Genomic DNA, 23,606 nt, shown 5'->3' with positions numbered 1-23,606 from the left:
TATTTTATATATATATATATATATAAAACACGGTTTAACACATGTTATATTACGATTCAAAAACACACATTTAACACACGTTACTTTATTATAAATATAAACACATGTTTAACTCACATGTTACTTTATTATAAATATAAACACACGTTTAACACACATGTCACTTTATTATAAATATAATCATATGTTTATCACACGTTACTTTATTAGAAAAATAAATTCACGTTTAACTAACATTACTTTATTGTAAGTATAAACACATGTTAAACATACATGTCACTTTATTATAAATATAAACACATGTCAAACACACATGTTGCATTATCTTAAATATGAACATGTTACATTATAAATATAAACACATGTTTAATACACATATTACAGATATAAACACACGTTTAACACACATATTACTTTATTATAAATATAAACACATGTTTAACACACGTTACTTTATCATTAATACAAACACACATAAAACACACATGTTACATTATAAATATAAACACATGTTTAATATACATATTTATCATAAATATAAACACATGTTTAACACATGTTACTATTACAAATATGAACACATGTTTAACATATACATATTACTTTATTATAAATATAAACACGTGTTTAACAAACATGTGACTTTATTATAAATATAAACACATGTTAAACATATATGTTAATTTATTATAAATACAAACACACAATAAAATACATGTTACATTATCATAAGTATAAACACATGTTTAAAATCCATTTTACCTTATTATATCACATATGTTTAACACACGTTATATTAAACATATAAGCACATGTTTAACACACATATTTGTCATAAATATAAACACACGTTTAACACACGTTACTATTACAAATATAAACACATGTTTAACATACATGTTACTTTATTATAAATATAAACACATGTTAAACATACATGTTATTTTATTATAAATGCAAACACACATTTAACATACATGTTACATTATAAATATAAACATGTTGAACACACATATTACTTTATTATAAATATAAACACACGTTTAACACACGTTTCAATTATCACTAGTGTAAACACATCTTTAAAATATATATTACCTTATTATATCACATACGTTTAACACACGTTATATTATACATATAAGCACATGTTTAAAATAAATGTTACTTTATTGTAAATACATGTTAAAACACATGTGTAACATACATGTTGAGCTTGATCTTCTACATGTGTTTTCCTGCCGGTGTCTCGGTGTCTTGTCTCTTTAAATGTTTGAAAGGCAGCGCGCGGCCTCTCTCCCCCTGACGTCACTCTCGCACGCGGTAAAGAAAGATGGCGGCTGTGTTGGAGCGCAGCTTCATGGAAATATGTGGCTTTGAGAGGGAAACTCTGCACAGGTTTCGAGAAGTGACAGTAAACCTAGGTAACGTTTCTCCTCCGTACAGCTCTGTGTCCTCTGATATGTTTATATTGTAGATTATATATATTATTCATCTGTACTCTGTCCCAACTTGTCAGGACATGCTAACAACAGCTAGCACTGCTAACTCTCTGGCTGGGTAACGTTAGCCGTACATGCTAATGTACCTGGGCTTTGTAAACTGTCAGTGTGTTTGTTGTTTGTGTCCAGAAAACACTCGAATATGTCACATTCACCGCCGTTAGCTCGTGAGCAGGTGACACACCTGTCTGTATGTAGGTGTTCTGTCATTAGTTTCAGCTAACGTTACTTAGCCGGTAGCGTTACACTCGGCAGAACTACATCACGTTAACTAACGATAATAAATGTAATAGCAATAGTAGTAGTAGTTGGTTAATGAGGAGCCAAGTTTAGATACTTTGTACAGGACTGAGTAGATTAGTACTGTATCATGTCTAGCTTAATGTGGGCTGTAAAGTAACTGAAGCTGTCAGATAAATGTAACGTTAGTGCAGTAAAAAGTACAGTATTTCCTGCTTATATGTAGAGGAGTAGAAGTATAAGGTAACGGAAAATGAAACGCTAAGTTAAGGAAGTGTGTCACATTTGTATTGAAGTACCTGAGTAAATGTACTTAGTTACTTTATGGAAACTTCCCAGGACCATTATCTTTGATCACACACATTCTCTGAAACAAGCATGAACACACACCAAACTCTGTGTAATATTAGAGTAATGTAACTGGGTTGGTGAAGCCTGTCTTGTTCCTCTCAAGGCTATTATTAATCCCAAAGGAAATTACACCCGGTTTTGTAAATCTGATGATAAGATATTATTTTTTAGTTACATATTTTAGGGGTGGGCAGAATGGTCCTAAAATAATATCCCAATATTTCAGGGTATTTTTGCAATAACGATATTCTTGACTATATGACAAATAAGTGAAACAAAATAAACAAATAATTTCGGTAATTTTTTTCACTTAAAGCCATGCTTGTTGTTGCTGTGGGTAACAGTATGATGTCAATATAACAAGTCAAAATATCGCAAGTATCACGATATGAATTTTTCATATGATATTACAATGATGGTACATTGGTGTCTTATCTACAGATATTTTAGATAATTTTCAGCCCTCTAAACATTACACATTATTACTGATGATTCCACTTGAATACACAAATAAGAGAAATATATAATTGCAGAGGAAAGAATTTTACAACATGAGATTGACTTGAGGGTTTGTGGACTGTATCGATGGTGCTGATAGCGATTGCAGATTAATATTCAGTGTATTGATTTCATTAGCCCATCACTTGGTTTAGGTGGAAGTTCATTGAGTCTATTTTTTAACTGTCACATGACCCAGTCCTCCTGCTCAGAGTGACGCATTAATATAAGTGTGTGTGTGTGTGTGTCTGTTACCTGTTTGCAGGTGTGAGTGCTCTTCCTGGTGGTGTGAAGTTTCCTGACAGCGCTGGAGCATTTCATTATGAGGAGAGCGGGAAGCTGCTGTCTGTCGCCAGCAACAGATTCATTCACTGGTGAGGATCATCGGCGTCCACACACACGCCCCCCATTTAACAATAACGATCATTATTATATTGTATTACAGGGATTTGTTGAATACTCTGTCCTGATGGATCAATTATGGCACTCAATGATATGTTATACCTGAATAACAGGCGATTGTTATAGACACCACTCTGAACAGAAACGGTTGACAGTTAATTTATTTTTTAATCACTGACCTCAAATTCAGCATTTTATCATGTTGGGAATACTAGAGGAATATAAGTGTCCATGTAAATGTAGTAATGGTGTGGGTCATGTATAAATGTGTGTGTGTTGACACTGACTGTGTGTGTTTGCAGGTCTACGTCAGGTGACACGGTACAGCTGGTGGAGCAGTCTCTGGACACCAACCTGCTCAACAATGCCGTCAGACTCAAGTTGTCCAACTGCACCGTGCTGCCTGGAGGAGTCACCATCCAGGAGACCCTCAACAATGTCATCATCCTCATCAGCACCAATCAGAGCATCCACAGACTGCTGCTGCCCCATCCCACACGCATGTACCGCAGTGTGAGTAAGCCATGACCCCCTATCAAGAATGTTTATCGCCTAGCACTACTGATCGTATCTTGTTATTTCTGTTTTCACTTTTTTTCAGCTCCTTTTTTTTCGTGTTTTCAGCTGTTTCGCACTCATTTGAGAAACACTGCATTAGATAACAGTTGTAATGACAATAGATGCGTTCCTGTGTGTGTCCTATTCAGGAGTTGGTGACGGAGCTCCACATGCAGTCCATCTTCACTGATGTAGGGAAGCTGAGTCTGGAGGACCCGTCTCACAGTGCCATCATCCCCAGCTCAGTGGGACAGACGGGGAGTCCCAGCACCGCCACAGCCTGGATCAGTCAGTCTGGAGAGGCTCACTATGCCCTGGCTTCACCTGCCGGAGGCATCATGGTGCTCTCTCTGCCACCTCATGACACACCAGGTAAAGACCAGTGAGCTGCTCTGCCATGGTCACAACGTGGTCCCAACATGGTCAGAATAAATTGATGTTGGTGAATTTCCATTACCGGGGTGATTGGAATATGATGTCTAGCAGCACCCAAAGAGACTGCTGGGTAGCCAACAATAATAAACCAAAAATAAGATGCAAAAACAGGCTGCATACACACAAACTTAAAAATCACAAAGGATCAGAATCATTTATTGGAATATTTCATTTCATCATGAATCTCAATTATTTTGGCCAGGAGAATCATGACGTGACATTTTCAGATTGTCCCCACATGGTCTCACATCTTAAAGCTCTGGTGTGTTGTGTTGAAGATTGCAAATTGCAACAAGCTGAAACTTCTCCTGGTTAAAATGGAAAAAAAAAAATGGTTTACCAGGTGCCAAATTATCACTAGAAGTCTCTCCCTCTCCAAAATAAATGGACCAGTTTAGGGATGTCAATTTCAGTTAATTTTTCTTTTGTTAGGCCAACACCCATTCACCCGTGACTAACTGGTTAATTTTTAAGGAAACAAAAGACACGAAATTGAGCCACATACTCACTGGGACGGGCTGGGGACAGACCGGAGGATGGACACAATTTTTGGCGTTACTAGCAGTAATGGCTGAATGCACGGTGCTGCTAGCTAGCCACCCTTTTTAACTGTGCGCAGTGCAGTTAACTTGAGAGTAGCAAAATTGACCTGTAGACTGATGTGTAATCGGCAAAAAATATTCTTGCTGGTTAACCGATCAATGGTTAACTTTTGACATCCTTAGAACAGGTGATTAAAACAGTTGAAAACACTAAATAAATAAGTTTAACGTTACAAAACAGTTTCTTTTACACGGTTTGGCTCTTGGGAGACAGACTGATAGCTCAGCATCTTTAGTGTGTTCTGCTTTTTTCTCTGACAACTTCATGTATGCTCACCTTATTTTGGATCCTGGCATTCATTAGGTTTTTTCTTGGAGCTGAGTTATCCATAGAGGTCTCTAACTCTCCAAAAAAACAAACGGACCAGGTGATTTTTAACCAGTAAAAACATTTCAGTTTCACAGAGAAACTGGTGGATGCTGCTTGTTGCAGAGGAGCTGCTAACTACGGTGACCGACATGAAAACATAAATGTCCCTATCTAGAGCCAGTGTTTGAGTTGTCTGTTATGGGCTACTGTAGAAACATGGCGGGTTGCAATCTCTGTAGCCGAGGACATGCTTCCTAGGTAGATATAAACAGCTAATTCTAATGTCATAAAAACAATGATTCTTATTCTCATGGACATTGAGCAAGTTATTCAGGGTTCATATGATCATTAAAACCCTTTTAAAGTTGTGGAATTTGATAAAAAGGAATCTCCAGGCCTGGAGAAGATTTGGAAACATCCATAAACCTTGAAGGTTTTGGGAGAGTCATGGAATTAGCTTTACCAGTGCCTGTGTAATGGAGTATATGTGGTTGAGTTAAGATGGACTGGGTAAAACAAACTAATTTTCTGGCAGATTAGTGATGTTGATCTCAGTGTCTCCAACTTGACAAGTTTCTCACTAGATGTAGTAACTCTCCAGACCTTCTCATGACTTTATTATAAAGAGGTGTCCAGCGACAAATTTACCGACTTATTCATCATCATCATTCATCATAAGTCACTGTTTATAAACTGTGTGTGTGTGTGTGTGTGTGTGTGTGTGTGGTGCAGGCAGCAGTGTGTCGGTGGTGGAGCTGAAGAGGAGCTCCATGATGCAGAGGTTGTCCGGTTGGATGCCCACAGCAATCCGTGGGGAGCAGAGTCCGGCTGACCTGGCCCTCAGTCTGGCTGTCAGAGAGCTGGAGGAAGACTCCTTCATCTTCGCTCTCTGTCACGACCACAAACTGCGTATGTGGTCCTTCAGGGTGAGATCACATAGACATACAAAGCAAAACAATCACTTAATTCAAAATTAACTTTATATTTTTCTGCTGTACTGAACCATGATCCTGTGTTCTGTTGCTCCTCTAATAGATAAAGGTGATGTCAGAAGTACTTGATGTTAATGATATTAATAATAAGTGCTGCATCATTATTTCCCCATCAGGATCAGGCGTGTCTGCTGGAGGCCGACATGTTGGAGTACATGCCGGCCTGCAGAGGAGTGAAGCGTCTGTCCGGTCAGGGTCACCGTCTAAGGCTGGCCTTCTCCTCCAACACTGGCCTCTGTCTGTGCGTTTACCTGGCCGTACCTCAGAGAGGACAGTTCACCGTCCTGCAGCTCGTTGCCACCGACAACAACCGCTACAGCCTGGACCACATCTCCTCTGTCTTCACCACACAGGTTAGAAACTACAGTAAATTAATATACTGAAGTACTTCAGCAGAGTTCACATTAAAAGAATTTACAGACACTTTCGATCAGTGTTGACATTTGACCTAGACTCACAAGTCAGTCTTTAGACGCTTTGCTTAACTAAAGACTGATGACTTTCTCCCTGATTTTGTGTTTAGATGGGCGGATACAATTTCAGAGTTTAAAAAAACTCCCTACGTTGCAGAACCAATAGTAAATCCGCAGGGCGGTCCTTCGGTGGCTCACTGAACTCTTGTGCTCGTAAACATAGTCCGACTGCGTTAAAAGTTTTAAACAAAGTCGCTGTAAGTCCTTCATTTCCACAATCTTGTGGACTGAGCACACGTTTCATAAAACAGAATTAAATCTCTCGGCATCCATTTTCAAGCTCTCTGTGTGTTTGTTTCCTTGCGGACGAGAAAAGGGGGAGCACACATTTCCGGGAGGGCGTGTCCTTTTCAAAAATGCAAGAGGCGTTGCTTTGTTGCTGGCCCTTTTCTCCGTTGCGTTAAACACACTTTAGAGAGGAGTGTCCCCAGACTATCAGAAGGCGGAGATCTCTGATTGTCTGGTCGCGAGACTACATTTGACCAACTTCTGAGAGGTGGAACAGTGACAGTGACATTCACATAACGTAGGAAACAAGCTAACTATGCTAACGATGGGTTTGAAATGTAACAGTAGAGATCAAACAAAAGCCAGAGACTGTATCATAATGTGTTGCTCTAAGCCTCTTAGCAGAAGGCGTAAGATGATGTTATCTCAGAGCGTGACCGGGCAAAGCCTCTCGTCCTCCAGACTCACTGTGGAAGAGAGGAGCGCTCACTCTGCATCTGGACATGAACACCTTTTGACTGAGACGTTTATGACTCATGATTTAAATCTTGGACTTTCAGGGGGCAGCCCTGACTGAAGATAATAACTATATTAAACTATGGCGTGTCTGTCAACAGGAGACTCTGGTGGATTTCGCTCTGACCTCCACAGACATCTGGGGCGTCTGGGTGGACGACTCCAACTCCACTGTGGTCAAATACATCAACTTTGAACAGTAAGTCATCACATGAATGGTTTCCAAACTGAAGTGTTGATGGTCATTACATGAAGCAAGCTCACTAAGACTTACGCTCCATTCACACTGGACTGATGCCTCTGGGCAGGACGTAAGACATAGACCTCAATAACTGTGTGTCCCTTTAAGACTTATACCTCACCAGGAGCAGGAAGTTAAAAGACAAAATAAAAGAGTCGGATGCATCCTTGTTGTTTGATCAGCTGACAGTGAGCTGACAGTCAAACACTGAGCTGTGAGCGTCGTACTGTCGCAGCAGCCTGATCCAGATTTAAACTGTCTGTTCATCATATTAATATTATAACTAATACACACTCTGTTGGCGCGTGTGTTTGCAGTAACACAGCAGGTCAGTGGAACCAGGTGTTTGTTCAGCCTCCACCTGAAGAAGAAGTTCATATCGGAGAGGACCAGGACCCCAGGGTAAGACTGTGACCTCTGACCTCCTCATGGGGACAGATGATAAGTCAAGTTTCACAATAATCAGTGAAATGATTTGATGCAGCTGAGAGCTCGAACCAATTATCAGGTAATCAAGTAGATGTTTGACAGAAAAATGATCAGCGACTAATTTGATATTCATTTAAGTTCGGTAGAAATGTTTAACATTCTGTAGTTTCAGCTCCTGACGTGAGAAAGATTTGATGACGTGTTGTCATGGTTACTCAGCTCTGACTGTTGGATTAAATAAAGTATGTGTTTTGTGTTAACAGGAGACATACCTGGAGGTTCTCTTCTCTCCTCTACGCTTCACAGCTTCAGCCATAGTTAAAGCTCTACAGGTGAGAAACTACCTGCTGTAGTTAGAACATTTGTGTATTTAGTTGTAGCTGATGAACGATGTGTGTTTTGTGTGTTTCAGATTTACCGCAGAGGCTCAGAGAGGATCATCGATCCATCCTGGGACAGTCTGAAGAAGGAGGTGACGGTAGCTGTGGAGAGTGAGGTAATTTACCTCCGACATGGTCTGTTGTTATTACAGCTGTTTTAGAGCACTAAAAGGAAACAGTTCAGTGTTGTGTCGTCTTTTAAAAATCTTAAATATGATTAAGCGGTGACAGTTCAGACCGTGATCTCTGTTTCCTCTTGTCTGTCCTCCTCCTCCCATCTGTCCTCCTCTTGTGTGTCCTCCTTCTATCAATCCCCTCCCGTCTGTCCTCCTGTCTGTCCTCCTGTCTGTCGTCCTCCCATCTGTCCACCTGTCTGTCCTCCTCTCATCTTTACTCCTTCTGTCTATTCCCCTCTTGTCTATCCCCCTCCTGTCTGTCCTCCTTCTGTCTTCCTCCTCCTGTCCGTCCTCCCGTCTCTCCTCCTGTCTACCTCCCTCCCATATTTCCTTCTTTTCTCTATCCTCCTCTTGTGTGTCCTCCTTCTATCAATCCCCCTCCCATCTGACCTCCTGTCTGTCCTCCTCCTTTCTATCCTCCTCCTTTCTATCCTCCTCCTGTCTATTCCCCTCTTGTCTATCCCCCTCCTGTCTATCCCCCTCCTGTCTGTCCTCCTTCTGTCTTCCTCCTCCTGTCCGTCCTCCTGTGTCTCCTCCTGTCTACCCCGTCCCATCTTTCCTTCTTTTCTCTATCCTCCTTCTGTCTGTCCTCCTCCCATCTATCCTCCTCCTGTCTGTCCTCCTCTGTTCTCCTTTCATCTTTCCTCCTTCTGTCTATTCCCCTCTTGTCTATCCCCCTCCTGTCTGTCCTCCTTCTGTCTATCCTCCTCCTGTTTGTGCTCCTTCTGTCCACCCCCTCCCATCTGCACTCCTCCTGTGTCTGTCTTCCTCCTCTCTATCCCCCTCTTGTCTGTCCCTCATTTTATCTATCCTTCTCCTGTCTTTCCTCCTTCTGTCTATCCCCCTCTCGCCTTTCCTCCTGTCCATCCACCTGTTGGGACTCCTCCCCCTGTTTACCCTCCTCCTGTCTGTCCTCCTCCTGTCTGTCCTCCTGCAGCTGCAGAGCAGCGTGACGGAGTTTGAGTTTTCTCAGGAGGAGTACCGTCAGCTGCAGGTGGAGTTCTGGTCCAAGTTCTACGCCTGCTGTCTACAGTACCAGGAGGCTCTTTCTCTGCCTCTGGGTCTGACTGTGAGTCAACACACCAGCATGGTCTGTCTGCTGAAGAAGGTGAGTGTCAGTACCTGCTCATATCGACAGTGCTCTGGTCAGGTGGTGCTCCTACACCTATGGAAACTTAAATAAGTGAGTGTGGAGTCTGTCTGTGTTTCAGGGTTTCGTGTCGTTCCTCCTTCCTTGTTTTGCTGTGGACCATTTGTATCTGTCTTATGATGAGTACCTGTTCTCAGAGGAGGAGACGCCCATCGCAGAAGGTAACTACATCCTTTATAACAGCACAGCTGCTGCTGGAGCTTTACACAACCTTATAATGTTCATTTTACTGTAGTAACCACTGTGAGAGCCGTACTGAGACTTTATGTAAATTGTGTGTGTTATCATTGATATATATGTTATTTAACTGTTGTCCTCAGACCCTGAGGTGGGGCGGGACGTGCTGCAGCTGGTTCAGTGTCTGCGGCTGGTCAGTGATGCAGTATCTGGAGAGATGGCGTATGAGATGGAGAAAGCTCTGGAACACCTGCAGTCACCTGAGAGGGCTGCTGATCTCGTCCTGGAAAACATGCTCTCCAATGACAAGTCAGTCAGCTCACCTGCGACACTCACTTTACCATAAACAATATCGTATATGATGAAGTTATTTCAGAAGCTAACAAAGGGCTGGCACAAACATCAAAGTGGTGTTTTATTTAACGTGACATTGTGTTTGCTGCAGTGACAACGTGATCGAGGACATCCAGAACAAACTACAGGACATTCGTAACCCCATGGCGGCCATGATGACCCTGCTCAGGGAGATGGACCTAGAGACGGAGACAGAGGTCGGAGGAGAAGCACCCCTCACACTTGGTAGGAAACAGCTGATTCACCTGAGAGATGACCTCACACACTCCTGGTTCAGATCATAGACCTGTTTGTGTTTGTCCTCCCTGCTCTGTGTCTCACAGGTCCGAGTCTGAACGTGAGGATCAGCCTGTCTCAGCTGTATGGCAGCAGCTCAGCGGTGTCTGTCGTCTGTCAGGCCGTCTGTCACATGGCCATGACTAGAGCTCTGTTCTGTAGAGACCTGCTGATCCTGCAGAAACTCTACCTGCGCTTCGGAGACAACGTATGTACACACACACATACCTTAACACGCACGAGCATGCTTTGTAATTTAAAGTTTAAATGAAGACCGTCACTGTTTTACATTAAAATTGTATATATATTTTTTTTACTGTGTGTGTGTGTGTGTGTGTGTGTCAGGTGTTTCTGGGTGGGGGAGCTCAGCTGCTGCAGCTCCAGCAGGACCTGATCCCCCGGAGCTCCCACCTCCTCTCCTCTTATTACCTCCTCAAACACATCAGTCAGAGCCTGGCCTCCTCTGTCCCCATGGATATCATGTAAGTACACACAAGTACACAAGCTGTGTACTAGTACACACATACGATACAAAGCTGGTTGAAGCCGGCAAGGTATCACTTTAACTGTGCACCTAAAAGTGGATTTTTGTAAAATAAAATGTGAGCAGGAAGTAACACAAAGTTGAAACACATGTATAAATGTAGAGATGTAAGTTAATTGACCTCTGACCTCCTGCAGAGACGCCAACCTGCAGCACCTCACAGTGTTGGAGCTGTCCGACTCTCCAGCCCTCTCCACCAACAGATCAGGTCAGAGACACTGAACTCACATCGGCATCATCACTCCTGATTTCATTCACTTCTAATTAACTAAACTCTAAACAAGACAAAAAAAAAATAACACATGAATATATGAGGTGATAATAGTGCCTCACATTATGGCCACTGTTTGTATACAGTGATAGTAGTGCCTGAGATGGTGTTCAGTATGTATGAGGTAATAAAAGTACCCAGAACGATGTTCAGTAATTATATTGCCTGATAGGATTTTTAGTGGGTATGAGGTAATAATAGTGCCTCACATGATGGTCACTGTTGTATACAGTGATAGTAGTGCCTGAGATGGTGTTCAGTATGTATGAGATAATAATGTCTGACGTGAAGTTCAGTGTGTATGAGGTAATGATAGTACCCAGCATGGTGTTCAGTGTTTGTATGACGTAATTATATTGCCTGATATGATGTTTAGTGGGTATGAGGTTATAATAGTGCCTGACAAGATGTTTGGTGTGTATGAGGTAGTATTAGTACCCGGTATGATGTTCACTGTGTATGAGGTAAGTTTAGTGCCTGATATGATGTTTAGAGTGTATGAGGTAATAATAGTGCTTTGCATGATGTTCACTGTGTGTATGAGGTAATAATCGTGCCTGATATGATGTTTGGTGTGTGTATCAGGTAATAATACTGCCTGACATGATATTCAATGTGTATGAGGTAATAAAAGTGCTGGACATGATGTTTGGTGTGTGTATGAGGTAATAATACTGCCTGGCAGGATGTTTAGTGTTTATGAGGTAATAATAGAGCCTGGCACTAGGTTTGGTGTGTGTATGAGGTTATAATAGCGCTTGACATAATGTTCAGAGTGTATATAAGGTAATAATAGTGCCTGACATAATGTTAAGAGTGTGTATAAGATAATGATACTGCCTGACATAATGTTCAGAGTGTGTATGAGGTAATAATAGTGCCTGACATGATGTTTGGTGCGTATGAGGTAGTATTAGTACCCGGCATGATGTTCAGTGTGTATGAGGTAAGTTTAGTGCCTGCTATGATGTTTAGAGTGTATGAGTTAATAATAGTGCTTCACATGATGTTCACTGTGTGTATAAGGTAATGATACTGCCTGACATAATGTTCAGTGTGTATGAGGTAAGAAAAGTGCGGGACATGATGTTTGGTGTGTGTATGAGGTAATAATACTGTCTGACATGATATTCAGTGTGTATGAGATAAGAAAAGTGCAGGACATGATGTTTGGTTGTGTGTATGAGGTAATAATACTGCCTGACATGATGTTCAGTGACTATGAGGTAATAATAGTACCCAGCACGATATTCACTGTGTGTATGAAGTAATAATAGTGCCTGACATGATGTTTGGTGTCTATGAGGTAGTTTTAGTACCCGGCATGATGTTCAGCATGTATAAGGTAATAATGGTGCCTGATATGATGTTCACTGTGTGTATGAGGTAATAATGGTGTCGAACATGATGTTCAGTGTGTGTATGAGGTTATAATAGTGCCTGATATGATGTTCGGTGTGTGTATGATGTGATAACAGTACCCTCCGTCTCTCATCAGTGTTGAGCCCTCAGACGGTGGTGGAGCTCTTCTACCAGACTGTGGCCAGGAAGATGATCATCTCTCAGATTTACTCTCAGCAGCAGAGTAACTCTATGCTCCACTGGAGTCACATGATCTCCAACGTGGTCAACCTGCTCGCTCAGCTGCTGTATCCTTCATACACCTGACAACACACTGAACAGATGTTTGTTTTTCACACACACTTGGGATGGCAGTAAATAAACGTTTACATGTGTTTTTTCCGGTGACTTCCTGTATTCATGAGTGCTCTGTGGTTCTTGAATCTTAACCGTTGTCTCCCAGTTGGCCCAGTAACCCTGGTTTCCAGTTTCCTGAGTGTCTGATGACCAACTGTCAGTACACACAGCTGCAGGTGGGTTTGACTGTGTTTATTATATTCTTCATCACAAGAAGCTGACGTCTTCATCCTTGTCTCAACACTCAATCAGGAATAAATCTCTGCAGAAAGGACACACACGATAAATCTGAAGCCTCAGATTGGAGGAGAGCTGCCACAGAGTGCAGTGACATCACAAACTGTTTGCTGTGTTTACCTTCATTACATCACACATGAACAGCTGGCTGCTACAGAATAACCACACACACCTGTGCACACATCAGACTGGTCTGTTATAAGTGTTGTTCAGAAGGAGTGTCTCAGGTATATCCCACCTGTGCGTCTGTGTTTGCAGGAGTACGTGCGGCTGATTGGTCCCTGGTGTCAGGTGAACATCGGATCCTGTCGCTTCGTGCTGGGTCAGTGTTACCTGGCCAACGGGGAGGGCCAGGAGGTGAGTCAGCACAAACCACGCCTGTATCTTGTATCTGTGTTTGTGGCTCTACACATCTGTTGACTCTGTTGTTGTTTTGTCTTCAGGCTCTGCAGTGTTTCCAGGAGGCGGCGACGGAAGTGGAGAAGGAGGAGTTCCTGATGAGACTGACGGGCACTGACGAGGAGGAGGCTGCATCCACCCCCAGATTACAGTACTACAACAAGGTACCCCTTGGGTTCATCCTGATACCTGATCTCGCATCCACGTGTCCTTCAATTGCATCTTAGCTTTGCCCTCATAAGACGCAGGGGAGAGATGTGAGGATGAGACGCGAAGAGAGAAAAAAAAGGAAATATGCCTTTAGAGAAGTGCTATGACGTGCATTCCAGGTGATGGCGGTAGGTGATTACAGTTGGATCCACTGTCAGTCAGCTTTATTAAAACAAAGCTGAAATTATGAAACCCACCAACCAGGCACTCAGGAATGATCAGCCTCACGTGTGACTGAATGGAAATGATGATCGCTAATGTAAAAGAGTTTCTAGCAGAGAGACAGACATTTAATTGTATCAATAAAAAAGTTGACGAGGGAAATAACAGATCATGAGGAGAAAAATCTTTCTAATAAATGAAGAATGTTTGTGGTCCTTTTGTTGCTCAGGTTTTTAAATAAATGGCGAGTGATTGACTTGAGTTTAATCTCTTATCTGTCTGTCGGTAAAAGACTTCCACGAAGGCTGCACTCGTGTATCCTCGCTTCCCTTCCCTCTGTAAGCCTCCTCCCTACTTGACTCCTTGACTCTTCTGAGCCCATTTAACGTATTGAGACGTCCTTTTAAGATGGAGAGTCTCAATCAGTTTCTGGGTCAAGTGATCGAGGATGGAGGATACAGGAGTCAAGGAGGGATATTGGGATAAACCCCTGAAGTAGTCATGTTCACAGCACTAAAACTGTGTGTGTTCAGGTGCTGCGGCTGTTGGAGGATGTGGGTCTACCTGAGCTGGTTATCCAGTTGGCCTCTCTGGCCATAACGGAGGCTGTCAATGACGTCAACAGTCAGGTAACATTATCATGACCTTTATAGTGTGTTTGTGCCTCTGACACATAAAATACCTCGTCCCTCTCAGGATCATTATGTACACATGAAAACTATATGTGTGTGTGTTTTAAGCTTATGTTGTTTGTTTCTACATATTGCTGTTTTAGTTCAGTATATGAATATGAATCTGTCTTCAGGCGGCTCTGTGGACTCGAATATTCAAGCACCACCTGGATCTCGGACACAACAGTGAAGCTTACGAAGCGCTCACACAGAACCCAGACGGCAGCATGTATGTACATGTACACTCATACATTTATACACACACACTTACACACATAAATGTAAGTATGTTTATATGTATTTAGACATGAGCAATATAAAAAATGAGAGTTTGATACATTTTCATTCTGGTCAACAGTTCTTTCTCCTCCGTATAGAATAATTGTATTTACATGTTTCATGTTGTTGTCACAGGCAGCTGGATTGTCTCCGTCAGCTGGTGGTGGTTCTGTGTGAACGTTCCCAGCTCCAGGATTTAGTCCAGTTCTCCTACGTCAACCTGCACGATGAGGTAAAACCTTCACCTGACACTTATACGATCAGATTACAATCAGATCATACAGTCAGATTAATAGTATGGTCACACACACACACGTGTCAAACTGAAATCTAAAATGTGTCAACCCGTTCAGAACCCCATTATGTTCCAAACACACAAAAAAATATTGTAATAATAGATTTCTGCTCTAAATGCCAATTTATTTATGTGTTTATTTTTATTAGGATTCTAAATTATGTGTCCATTATAATGGATGAAGAATATGAACGCAGAAACCACCTGATAGTAAAAATGACAATAAATGGTCTTAACAAATGAACACGAGTTCATTCATTTTCAATAATGGTTAACTCATGTCAACAAATAAACACATTCCACGTACAATTTGTATTGTATTTGTCATCATGAACCTCAAAACCTCTTGAGATGAATATTCTGTGTACATGATCAATAGGATGCATCATAAGCTGATTCTATCATTAGAAAATCAAATCAGAACAGTATTTCCTTATTTTAACAGTATTTGCCTGTTCATTATCGGACATTCAGATTCACCATCCGTTCCAGTCAGGGGCGGCTGCTGGTCTTTCACACAGGGGAAGCTTACTTTAAGTTCACATCATAAAATTTGTCCTATTGTAGCGAGGCAGTAACTTATAAAAGGAACATTTAATTGAAGCCGTTTTTCAACCACACTCATGCCATAGAACCACAGCAGAACACACCTCAAAGGCTCTCTGTCAGAAGACTCCACTCGCAAATATCCACATGGGACTGAGCTCGAAATGCGAAGCGCTGTCAGTCACGAAGGGGTTCAGCCTTTTAGGCAGTTCCTCCAATCATCATGCACACACCGAGCGTCCTCTCCCGCCTACCGCTCCATTAGGTCCCAGGGAAGCTGAGCCTCCCTGGAAGTGACGATTTTGTCGCATTTATCCAATGACCGTCTCGCTTTGCTGCATGAAAAAAAACCTGCTCAGCGCTGTCTCATAAGAATGCTTGGAGGCTCCGCGTCCACCGTGCTGACACGAGAATGTATGACAGGGAGGTCGCGTTTGAAAGCTGGTGATAAACAGCTGACGTTTGATCATAGTCATGATGTGAAACGCATCCTAGCGCACGTTAAATGCAATGTAAATTCTTATTTTAATGTAAATTCAATAGTGCACATTTGACCATTTCTTCTATGAAATTTTAGGGAAGGTTCAGCCTCCCTTGTTGTCTCAGAGCAATCGCCCCTGGTTCCAGTGGATAGATATTTTTTAAATAATCCTCAGTAAAGGCTATGAAAAGTCTTTTATATGATTTTTTTGACATGTATAAGTAATATAACATCTCATGTTTACTTTAAACACATTACTGAAACGTGCCTTGTACTTCCTCTTTGCCTCACTGTCGGCCATGCTTGTAAAAAAAAGTGGGCGTGGCTCTACGGCGGTCCACTTTAGATGATGTGGAACACAGTGATTGGCCTATAGACATCCCACTAATCTTTGAAAGTTTTGTCCATTGATTCGGACAGGGGATCTGAACGGGTTAAAATTTTCAGACTGTTGTATCATTAACTGTTGTGTCTTTGTCGTTAACTGTTGTGTTGTTAACTGAAGGGTTAACTTTCATGTCACCATCAGGTCGTCAGTATCATCGAGTCTCGAGCCAGAGGTTTGGACCTGCTGGCTCATAACTACTACGAGCTGCTGTACGCCTTCCACATCAACAGACACAACTACAGGAAAGGTAAACAAAAGGGTTAATGAGGAACTTTTTAAGTTGAGCCCTAAAGGAGAAATTTGGTGTCTCCTCAGGGACCCAAACTTACATAATACATCATGAATTTCTATAACATCTCTACTGATTAAGAACACATCAAACTATACAGTTAAAATGTGTATGAATAGTTCCCTTTGGAGCAAAATAATGTCTGCAGTCGTGGCTAACGCTGACAAGTAACATTATCTAGCAGCAACACACAAGTCAACAACTAACAGACATGAGAAACAAATGATTCAAATGCTGCACAAATAAACATGACTGACTCTCCGCAGTAAAAACACTCTCATGCCGCTCCTTTGCATTTCAAATGTCTGTGGTGAAGCATCATCTGAGCTGATCACACCAGCGCAGCAAAAACAGCACTCTGCTTCCATTGTAATGAGGAAATAAATTTTCATATCAAAGCATTAAAAAACGTTCCGTGACCTGTTTTGTGTGGCGACCCTAACTTAGGTAAAGACTGCTGTAGATGAACAAACGGAATCTCAGAGTAAATGTGACAAACTGCAGAAAGTTTGATTTAATTTAATTCATCTTTAATTTATTTGATTATTCACAGAAACAGGAACTTACCAGTCCTTATTTAAAAAACATTTGCAGTTTATGGAAAAACTCGAGTTTAGTTTGACGTCATTTTACATCGGTCACACAGGAAATAAACTTTGTGTGTGTCTGTGCTTTGTCTGTGTGTGTGTGTGTGTGTGTGTGTAGCGGGGACGGTGATGTTCGAGTTTGGGATGCGTCTCGGTCGAGAGGTTCGGACTCGTCTTGGCCTTCAGAAGCAGGTGAACTGTTACCTGGCTGCTCTCAACTGTCTCCGCCTCATCAGACCTGAGTACGCCTGGATCGTCCAGCCGGCCTCAGGAGCTGTGGTACTTACACACACACACACACACACACACACACACACACAGTATATGAATCTATATACACAAACGTGTTAATATATATTTTGTTCTGAGTCTGCTTGGTGTAAGTGAAGCTGTGTTTGTTTGTTGCAGTATGAGCGTCCAGGAGCGTCTCCAAAGAGGAACGCTGACGGAGAGTTTTCTTCTGAACCAGGTGACATCATCTGTCTTTAACAAAGCTTTATTAGCAAACCGATGGTAGACAGACAGTGACTGCTCTTCTGGATCATCAGAGCCTTTATTATAACACTAATAATAATTCTTATGATGCTTTTCTAAACAGAGTCACAAAGTGATTAAGCGTAAAAGAAGCAGGACGGTAATTAGCTTACAAGAAGTGTTTTTAAAGTATATTTAAAAACAATCACAACTAAAACAGTTAAAACAAAGTTTATAAAAGGTTTCTGAAATCTAGTTATTAATGACCATTAGTCATAATCATAATAAAATCTAAAAAGAGTCAAATTTTAAACAGTTAACTGGACTTTTCTGTTGAGTTGACTCATGTTAAACAGGAAGTCCTCAGTGCATGTGGTTTACAGTGAGATGCTGCCCCCTACTGGACGAGGACGTAATGTGTCCTAATGATTGAATTGAAGTGGACATCAATTGACCCTTCTTCTTCTGCTGTTTGTGTTTCCTCCTGCAGTCAAACATCAGGTCGACATCCTGGAACTCAAGGACCTTGAGAAGGAGTACATCCTGTCTCGCAGCCGCCTCACCCTCGCCCAGCACCACCCCCCCTCTGCTGCCATCGCTGGTGAGCCAGGACTCCTTAATCACCTACACCCACACCTTCTACACCTTCAACACAACAGTCTCTCTGGAGGAGGGCCTGGAATTTATAAATGTTGTTTTCCAGGCCTGGAGAAATCTGGAGAAAATGATTTTTTTTTTTTTTTTTTCAGTTGAATGTTAAATATTATATAAACGACGTTACTGTTGACTGAGATTATTTAATACATTTTTCCTTTTTTCCTGCCAAATTGAACTTAATCAGCAGATAACTGATAATATAAATAATGTCTGTTGCAGCTGTTCAGATGTTTATACATACTGTATGTAAGTACATTGATATACCAACCCCCCTCACTGTCTGCATGTGTGTGTGTCTGCAGGCAGTGCCTCAGCAGTGGAGATGGTGGCTCTGTTGGTCCAAACAGGACTGTTTGACTCGGCTCTGTCCGTCTGTCAAACCTTTAAACTGAACCTGACTCCAATCTTTGAGGGTCTGGCCTTCAAGTAAGTCATTTTACAAACAGACACACGGACAGGTTTTTCTGTTTCGTTCAAAAAAACATCCCATTGACACACATTATTTTTAACAAATCTCTGCCCAGAGAAAAAAAAACAAAAACAGTGTTTAGATAGGGGATAGGAAGTGGCTGCCTCAGGAAACACTATGTGACTGTCTCTGCGGAGTGATGGTCAGAACACGGGAGGCAGGAATGTCTGTCTACGAATTTATTGCTGAAACTCTCATTAAAGGTTACAGGAACAGGAAGGTGTGGGCTATAGAGAGCAGAACAAATAAGAATGTACGCTGTCAATATTGGTACATAATTGTCATACAATAATAATGTTACAGCTGATCATAATGTTTTTTTTCCCCCGTTAAAGGGTTTTTGGGGAGTTTTTCCTTATCCACTGTGAGGGTCCAAAGGACAGAGGGATGTCGTATGCTGTAAAGCCCTGTGAGGCAAATTGTGATTTGTGATATTGGGCTTTATAAATAAAATTGATTGAGTGATTGATTGAACAACAGAGTGGGAAGATGTACAGTAATAGAATAGATAAACTAGTAGATCAGCAGGATTTAAAGGCACTGCAGTAGATTTCTTTCTGAATGGGAACAATTACCAGGGTGATAGTGCCCTCTTGTGGTGATGCACCTAATATAAAATACACTCCCACTCGCATCAGTTAGCGATATATTTGAACCACCAAACAAAACTTCAACCTGTCTCAGTACGAAGATTAATCTCATCCACAGCGTTGTTCCTGTGGGCTACGGCAACACTAAACCCCTGAGCTTGTCTGAGAAGGACTAAAAGCACAAACCTGCCATTTTTAAATATCCCATGGAGAGAGACTCTCACTGCAGCCTGTTCTATTTTGTTCTGAAAATGTCGGCGTGCAGCCTCGTTCTGTGGACGATAAACAAGGTGCAGACTGATAAAGGAGGAAATCCAGTGAGTGCTGGATGGAGCAGTGAGTGACAACAACCCTGCCCACATTTAAGAGTACTGTTTAAGGTGGAAACGCTAGGGTCTAGGTACCATGTCTGAAGGATTACTGTTGGTTCCAAAGGTACCATACTTAAGTGTTTGGTGGAAACGGGTCTTAATGCAGCAACTGACGACAGTACCAGTATCTTCATAGGCTTACGTCAAAGTTGCCTTTAGGCTGAAGCAGACAGATGTGGTGAACAAAGTAGAGCTCTTGTAGCACCTCTGGGACCCAAAGCTGGATTTGGCCTCTGAAACATATTGAGATTAAAAGACTCAGCTGCTGTCTGATAAAATGAATAAACAAGAAGTGACTTTGTGCTGAAACATGTCTTTTTTGTTGTTGTTTTTTCAGGTGCATTAAGCTTCAGTTTGGGGGGGAGGAGTCTCACAATGAAGCTTGGAGCTGGTTGGCTGCTAATCAGCTGTCATCTGTCGTCAACACCAAAGAGTCCAGGTTTGATTTTTATTCATCTGTTTATGAACTCATTTATATTCATCTCATGGTAATGTGTCATCAGGAGGACTCAAACATTAAAAATCAGAGAAGAAAGAATCATCATGTTTTTAAGTTTTCTTCAGTATCAGAGTAATCCAGTTTCTTCTTGTCCTCTTTGGTTTCTTACCTGTTTCTTTGTCTGTGTACAGTGCCACAGACGAGGCGTGGCGGCTGCTGGCCTCTTACCTGGACAGGTATCCCTCTGCTAACGGACAACACCACCGATGTGTCATCAACAAGCTGCTGTCACATGGCGTCCCTCTGCCTGATTGGCTCGTCAAGTCTTACAAGGTGAGAGTTCAATCAACAGGGAAGAGGGACGGTTTGGCGTAATTTCCCATCAATGCAGCTGTGTTTGTTGCCTGGCAAGGTTATTTTTCAATGATGCAACTGTGTTTGTTACAGGGTGTGGATGCCGCGTCTCTGCTGCGTCTCTACCTGAACTATGACCTCCTGGACGCTGCAGCTGAGCTGGTGTTGGAGTATGTGGACGCTCTGCTCGGGAGAGGACACCAGTATTTTGGAATAGAGGTAAGAACTTTATTTTTATTTATTACCTCTTGAGATTTAAAAACTCCTGACCAAGACAGGCGGCAGCATATCTAAGAGACACATAGAACAAAAATACGATTTCAAAAATATTCAACTCCAAAACAAGCAATATAAAACACAGAAAGAACAAAAGGAGATGACCACAAAGAAAAAAAAAAAGTATGTTAATACAAGCTGTAAGTGAATAATTTTGTGTGTGTGCATGTGTTTCAGAGGCCTCTGTCAGCGACATCGTCTTCAGTCTGGCTGCCGTACACATCGATCGATCAGCTGCTGCAGACTCTGAATGAGACGCAGACCAACAGTAGCGTGAGTCATCTTTACTTCCTGTTACATCTCACTGCATCACTTCCTGTTTACACTTAGAGAAGCTTGTGATTGCTCCATGTGGAAACGTAATTAATACTAAGTGATCTTGGGGAGCTGAACCTGCGACCTGCCGGGCAGCAGTGCCTCGCTCCGTCTGTACTAATGAAACCTTGTCGTTGTCTCGTTTCAGATTTATAATAAAGTTCGAGACAAACTGGACGATTATCACAAACTGGTGGAGCAGACGACCAAACGAAGACTTGTGGCTCGATAATCCTCATCAGGTCACTCCGATCAATCAGGGAGCTGAAACATTAAAACTGATGATGTAAATAAATCCAGTGTTTTGTGGTCAAAGATGTAAATCAGCTGTTTGTGTTAAGTTTTTTATAATAATTTGTACTCGTCATGTTTTCCATCAGAATAAAATTAAAGTGTTTTCTTGCATTTCATCGAGTCTGTCGTCGATTTACATGATTCACTGATTTGTGGATACGAGTGTTGAGTTAGACAAAACAAATCTCACCTCAGAGTCCCCTCAGTAGCTGTTCTGGAGCTTTTGACCATATCACACGATCTTCGTCAGCAGACTCAGTTGTTTAATTTCCATTTTTAGGAGCACTTTCAGGACTTCACGTCAATGTTGGCATCACAGTTTAAACATTTCTAAGAGCACCAACACATCTACTGAGGAAGATCATGTGATACATCCAAAAGCTCCAGTACAGCTACTAAATGCACCGACACATACACACATGAACAGTAGACACACATGCACATGTTCAGACTTTAGATCCTGGGATCTCAAAGTTTTAATGAGTGCCATCTTATATAGCCAGGATATGACTGAGGTAAAAAAAAATTGCACACATAAAACAAAATGTCTTTTTCATTTTATTTTCACATCAAACTTCACAGTTCTCCACTGAAATTGGCAACAATATGTTTTAATTACGTATACAATGTGTTTATGTATTTTTATGACATTGCACTATGACTCTTTTGCATAATGTTTTATGACAGTAAATTATGACTAATTTTTGATGCGCTACACAATGTTTTGAAGTTCTTTCAATCTAACTTTTTTATTCTAATTTGATTTACTTCTATACATACTAAATTGTAACAAATGTTATGTGACATACATGCTATGACTTTTTAAAACGTTTTTATGATATACTTCTCCATGACTTTATGTAAATTCAAGACAACAGAAGTAAAGTATTTCTTAAAATATTGAGATAAAATGGTCAGAATAGTGCATCAACAAAGATAATTGAGAACTACGTCTTGAATGTATGATAAAAAGTCAATAGTAGAGAATAAAAATATAGTATGAAAATTTTAAATAAATGAAAAAAAAGTCAGTATAGTGTGACCGAAATTTGAAAAAAAAAAAAAAGTTCTACTTTGACCCCAAGAAAAGGTCACAATATAGTAAGACCTTGATTTATATAAATATGTCATATGTAACAAGAAAGTAATGGCGTAGTATGACTGCAACTGAATAAACAGAAACAGTCATAGTATAGTATGTCGTCCAAAATCAAGAAAAAAAGGTCAAAGTATAGTATGTCGTCCAAAATCAAGAAAAAAAGGTCAAAGTATAGTATGTCGTCACAAATAATGAAAAAAAATCATGGTATAGTATGTTGTCCAAGATCATGAAAAAAAAAATCATAGTATATAGCATGTTGTCCAAAATCACAAAAAAAGGTCATAGTATAGTATGTCGTCACAAATAATGAAAAAAAAATTATAGTATAGTATGTCGTCCAAAATCATGAAAAAAATGTCATAATATAGCATGTTGTCTAAAATCATGAAAAAAAATCATAGTATAGCATGTTGTCCAAAATCACAAAAAAAGGTCATAGTATATAGCATGTCATCCAAAATCATGAAAAAAAACTCATAGTATAGTATGTCGTCCAAAATCATGAAAAAAAGTCATAGTATAGTATGTTGTCCAAAATCACAAAGAAAGGTCATAGTATAGTATGTTGTCCAAAATCATGAAAAAACGTCATAATAAAGTATGTCGTCCAAAATCATGAAAAAAAGTCATAGTATAGTATGTCGTCCAAACTCATGAAAAAAAAGTCATAGTACAGTATGTCGTCCAAAATCATGAAAAAAAGTCAGTACAGTATGTGGTCCAAAATCATAAAAAAAATGTCATAGTATAGTATGTCGTCCAAAACCATAAAAAAATGTCATAGTATAGTATGTCTTCCAAAATCATGAAAAAAAGTCATAGTATAGTATGTCATCCAAAATCATGAAAAAATGTCATAGTATAGTATGTCGTCCAAAATCATGAAAAAAAGTCATAGTATAGTATAGTATAGTATGT

General features: G+C 40.8%; 1 protein-coding gene across 1 annotated transcript; it reads left to right on the top strand.

Moving 5' to 3' along the window:
• The first annotated feature begins 1,306 nt into the window (after nt 1-1,306).
• nup160 (nucleoporin 160) lies at nt 1,307-21,697 on the top strand. The gene is made up of 34 exons (XM_033635796.2): nt 1,307-1,424; nt 2,857-2,965; nt 3,296-3,506; nt 3,701-3,923; nt 5,631-5,824; nt 6,007-6,243; nt 7,209-7,306; nt 7,666-7,750; nt 8,041-8,109; nt 8,190-8,273; nt 9,271-9,441; nt 9,545-9,644; nt 9,804-9,969; nt 10,106-10,239; nt 10,338-10,498; nt 10,636-10,772; nt 10,972-11,042; nt 12,604-12,754; nt 12,910-12,979; nt 13,299-13,397; nt 13,484-13,603; nt 14,345-14,440; nt 14,617-14,711; nt 14,897-14,993; nt 16,613-16,718; nt 17,466-17,626; nt 17,756-17,816; nt 18,312-18,422; nt 18,781-18,904; nt 20,246-20,347; nt 20,539-20,680; nt 20,795-20,920; nt 21,155-21,250; nt 21,441-21,697. The coding sequence occupies exons 1-34, from the start codon at nt 1,334-1,336 to the stop codon at nt 21,522-21,524; spliced, it is 4,182 nt and encodes a 1,393-aa protein (XP_033491687.1). The 5' UTR covers nt 1,307-1,333; the 3' UTR covers nt 21,525-21,697.
• Nucleotides 21,698-23,606: the final 1,909 nt, after the last annotated feature.

The sequence above is a fragment of the Epinephelus lanceolatus genome, chromosome 5 (genome assembly GCF_041903045.1).
Source record: "Epinephelus lanceolatus isolate andai-2023 chromosome 5, ASM4190304v1, whole genome shotgun sequence".
Lineage (NCBI taxonomy): Eukaryota > Metazoa > Chordata > Actinopteri > Perciformes > Serranidae > Epinephelus > Epinephelus lanceolatus.
Note: the sequence above shows the minus strand (reverse complement) of the source record. Positions and strands in the feature narration are given on the sequence as shown.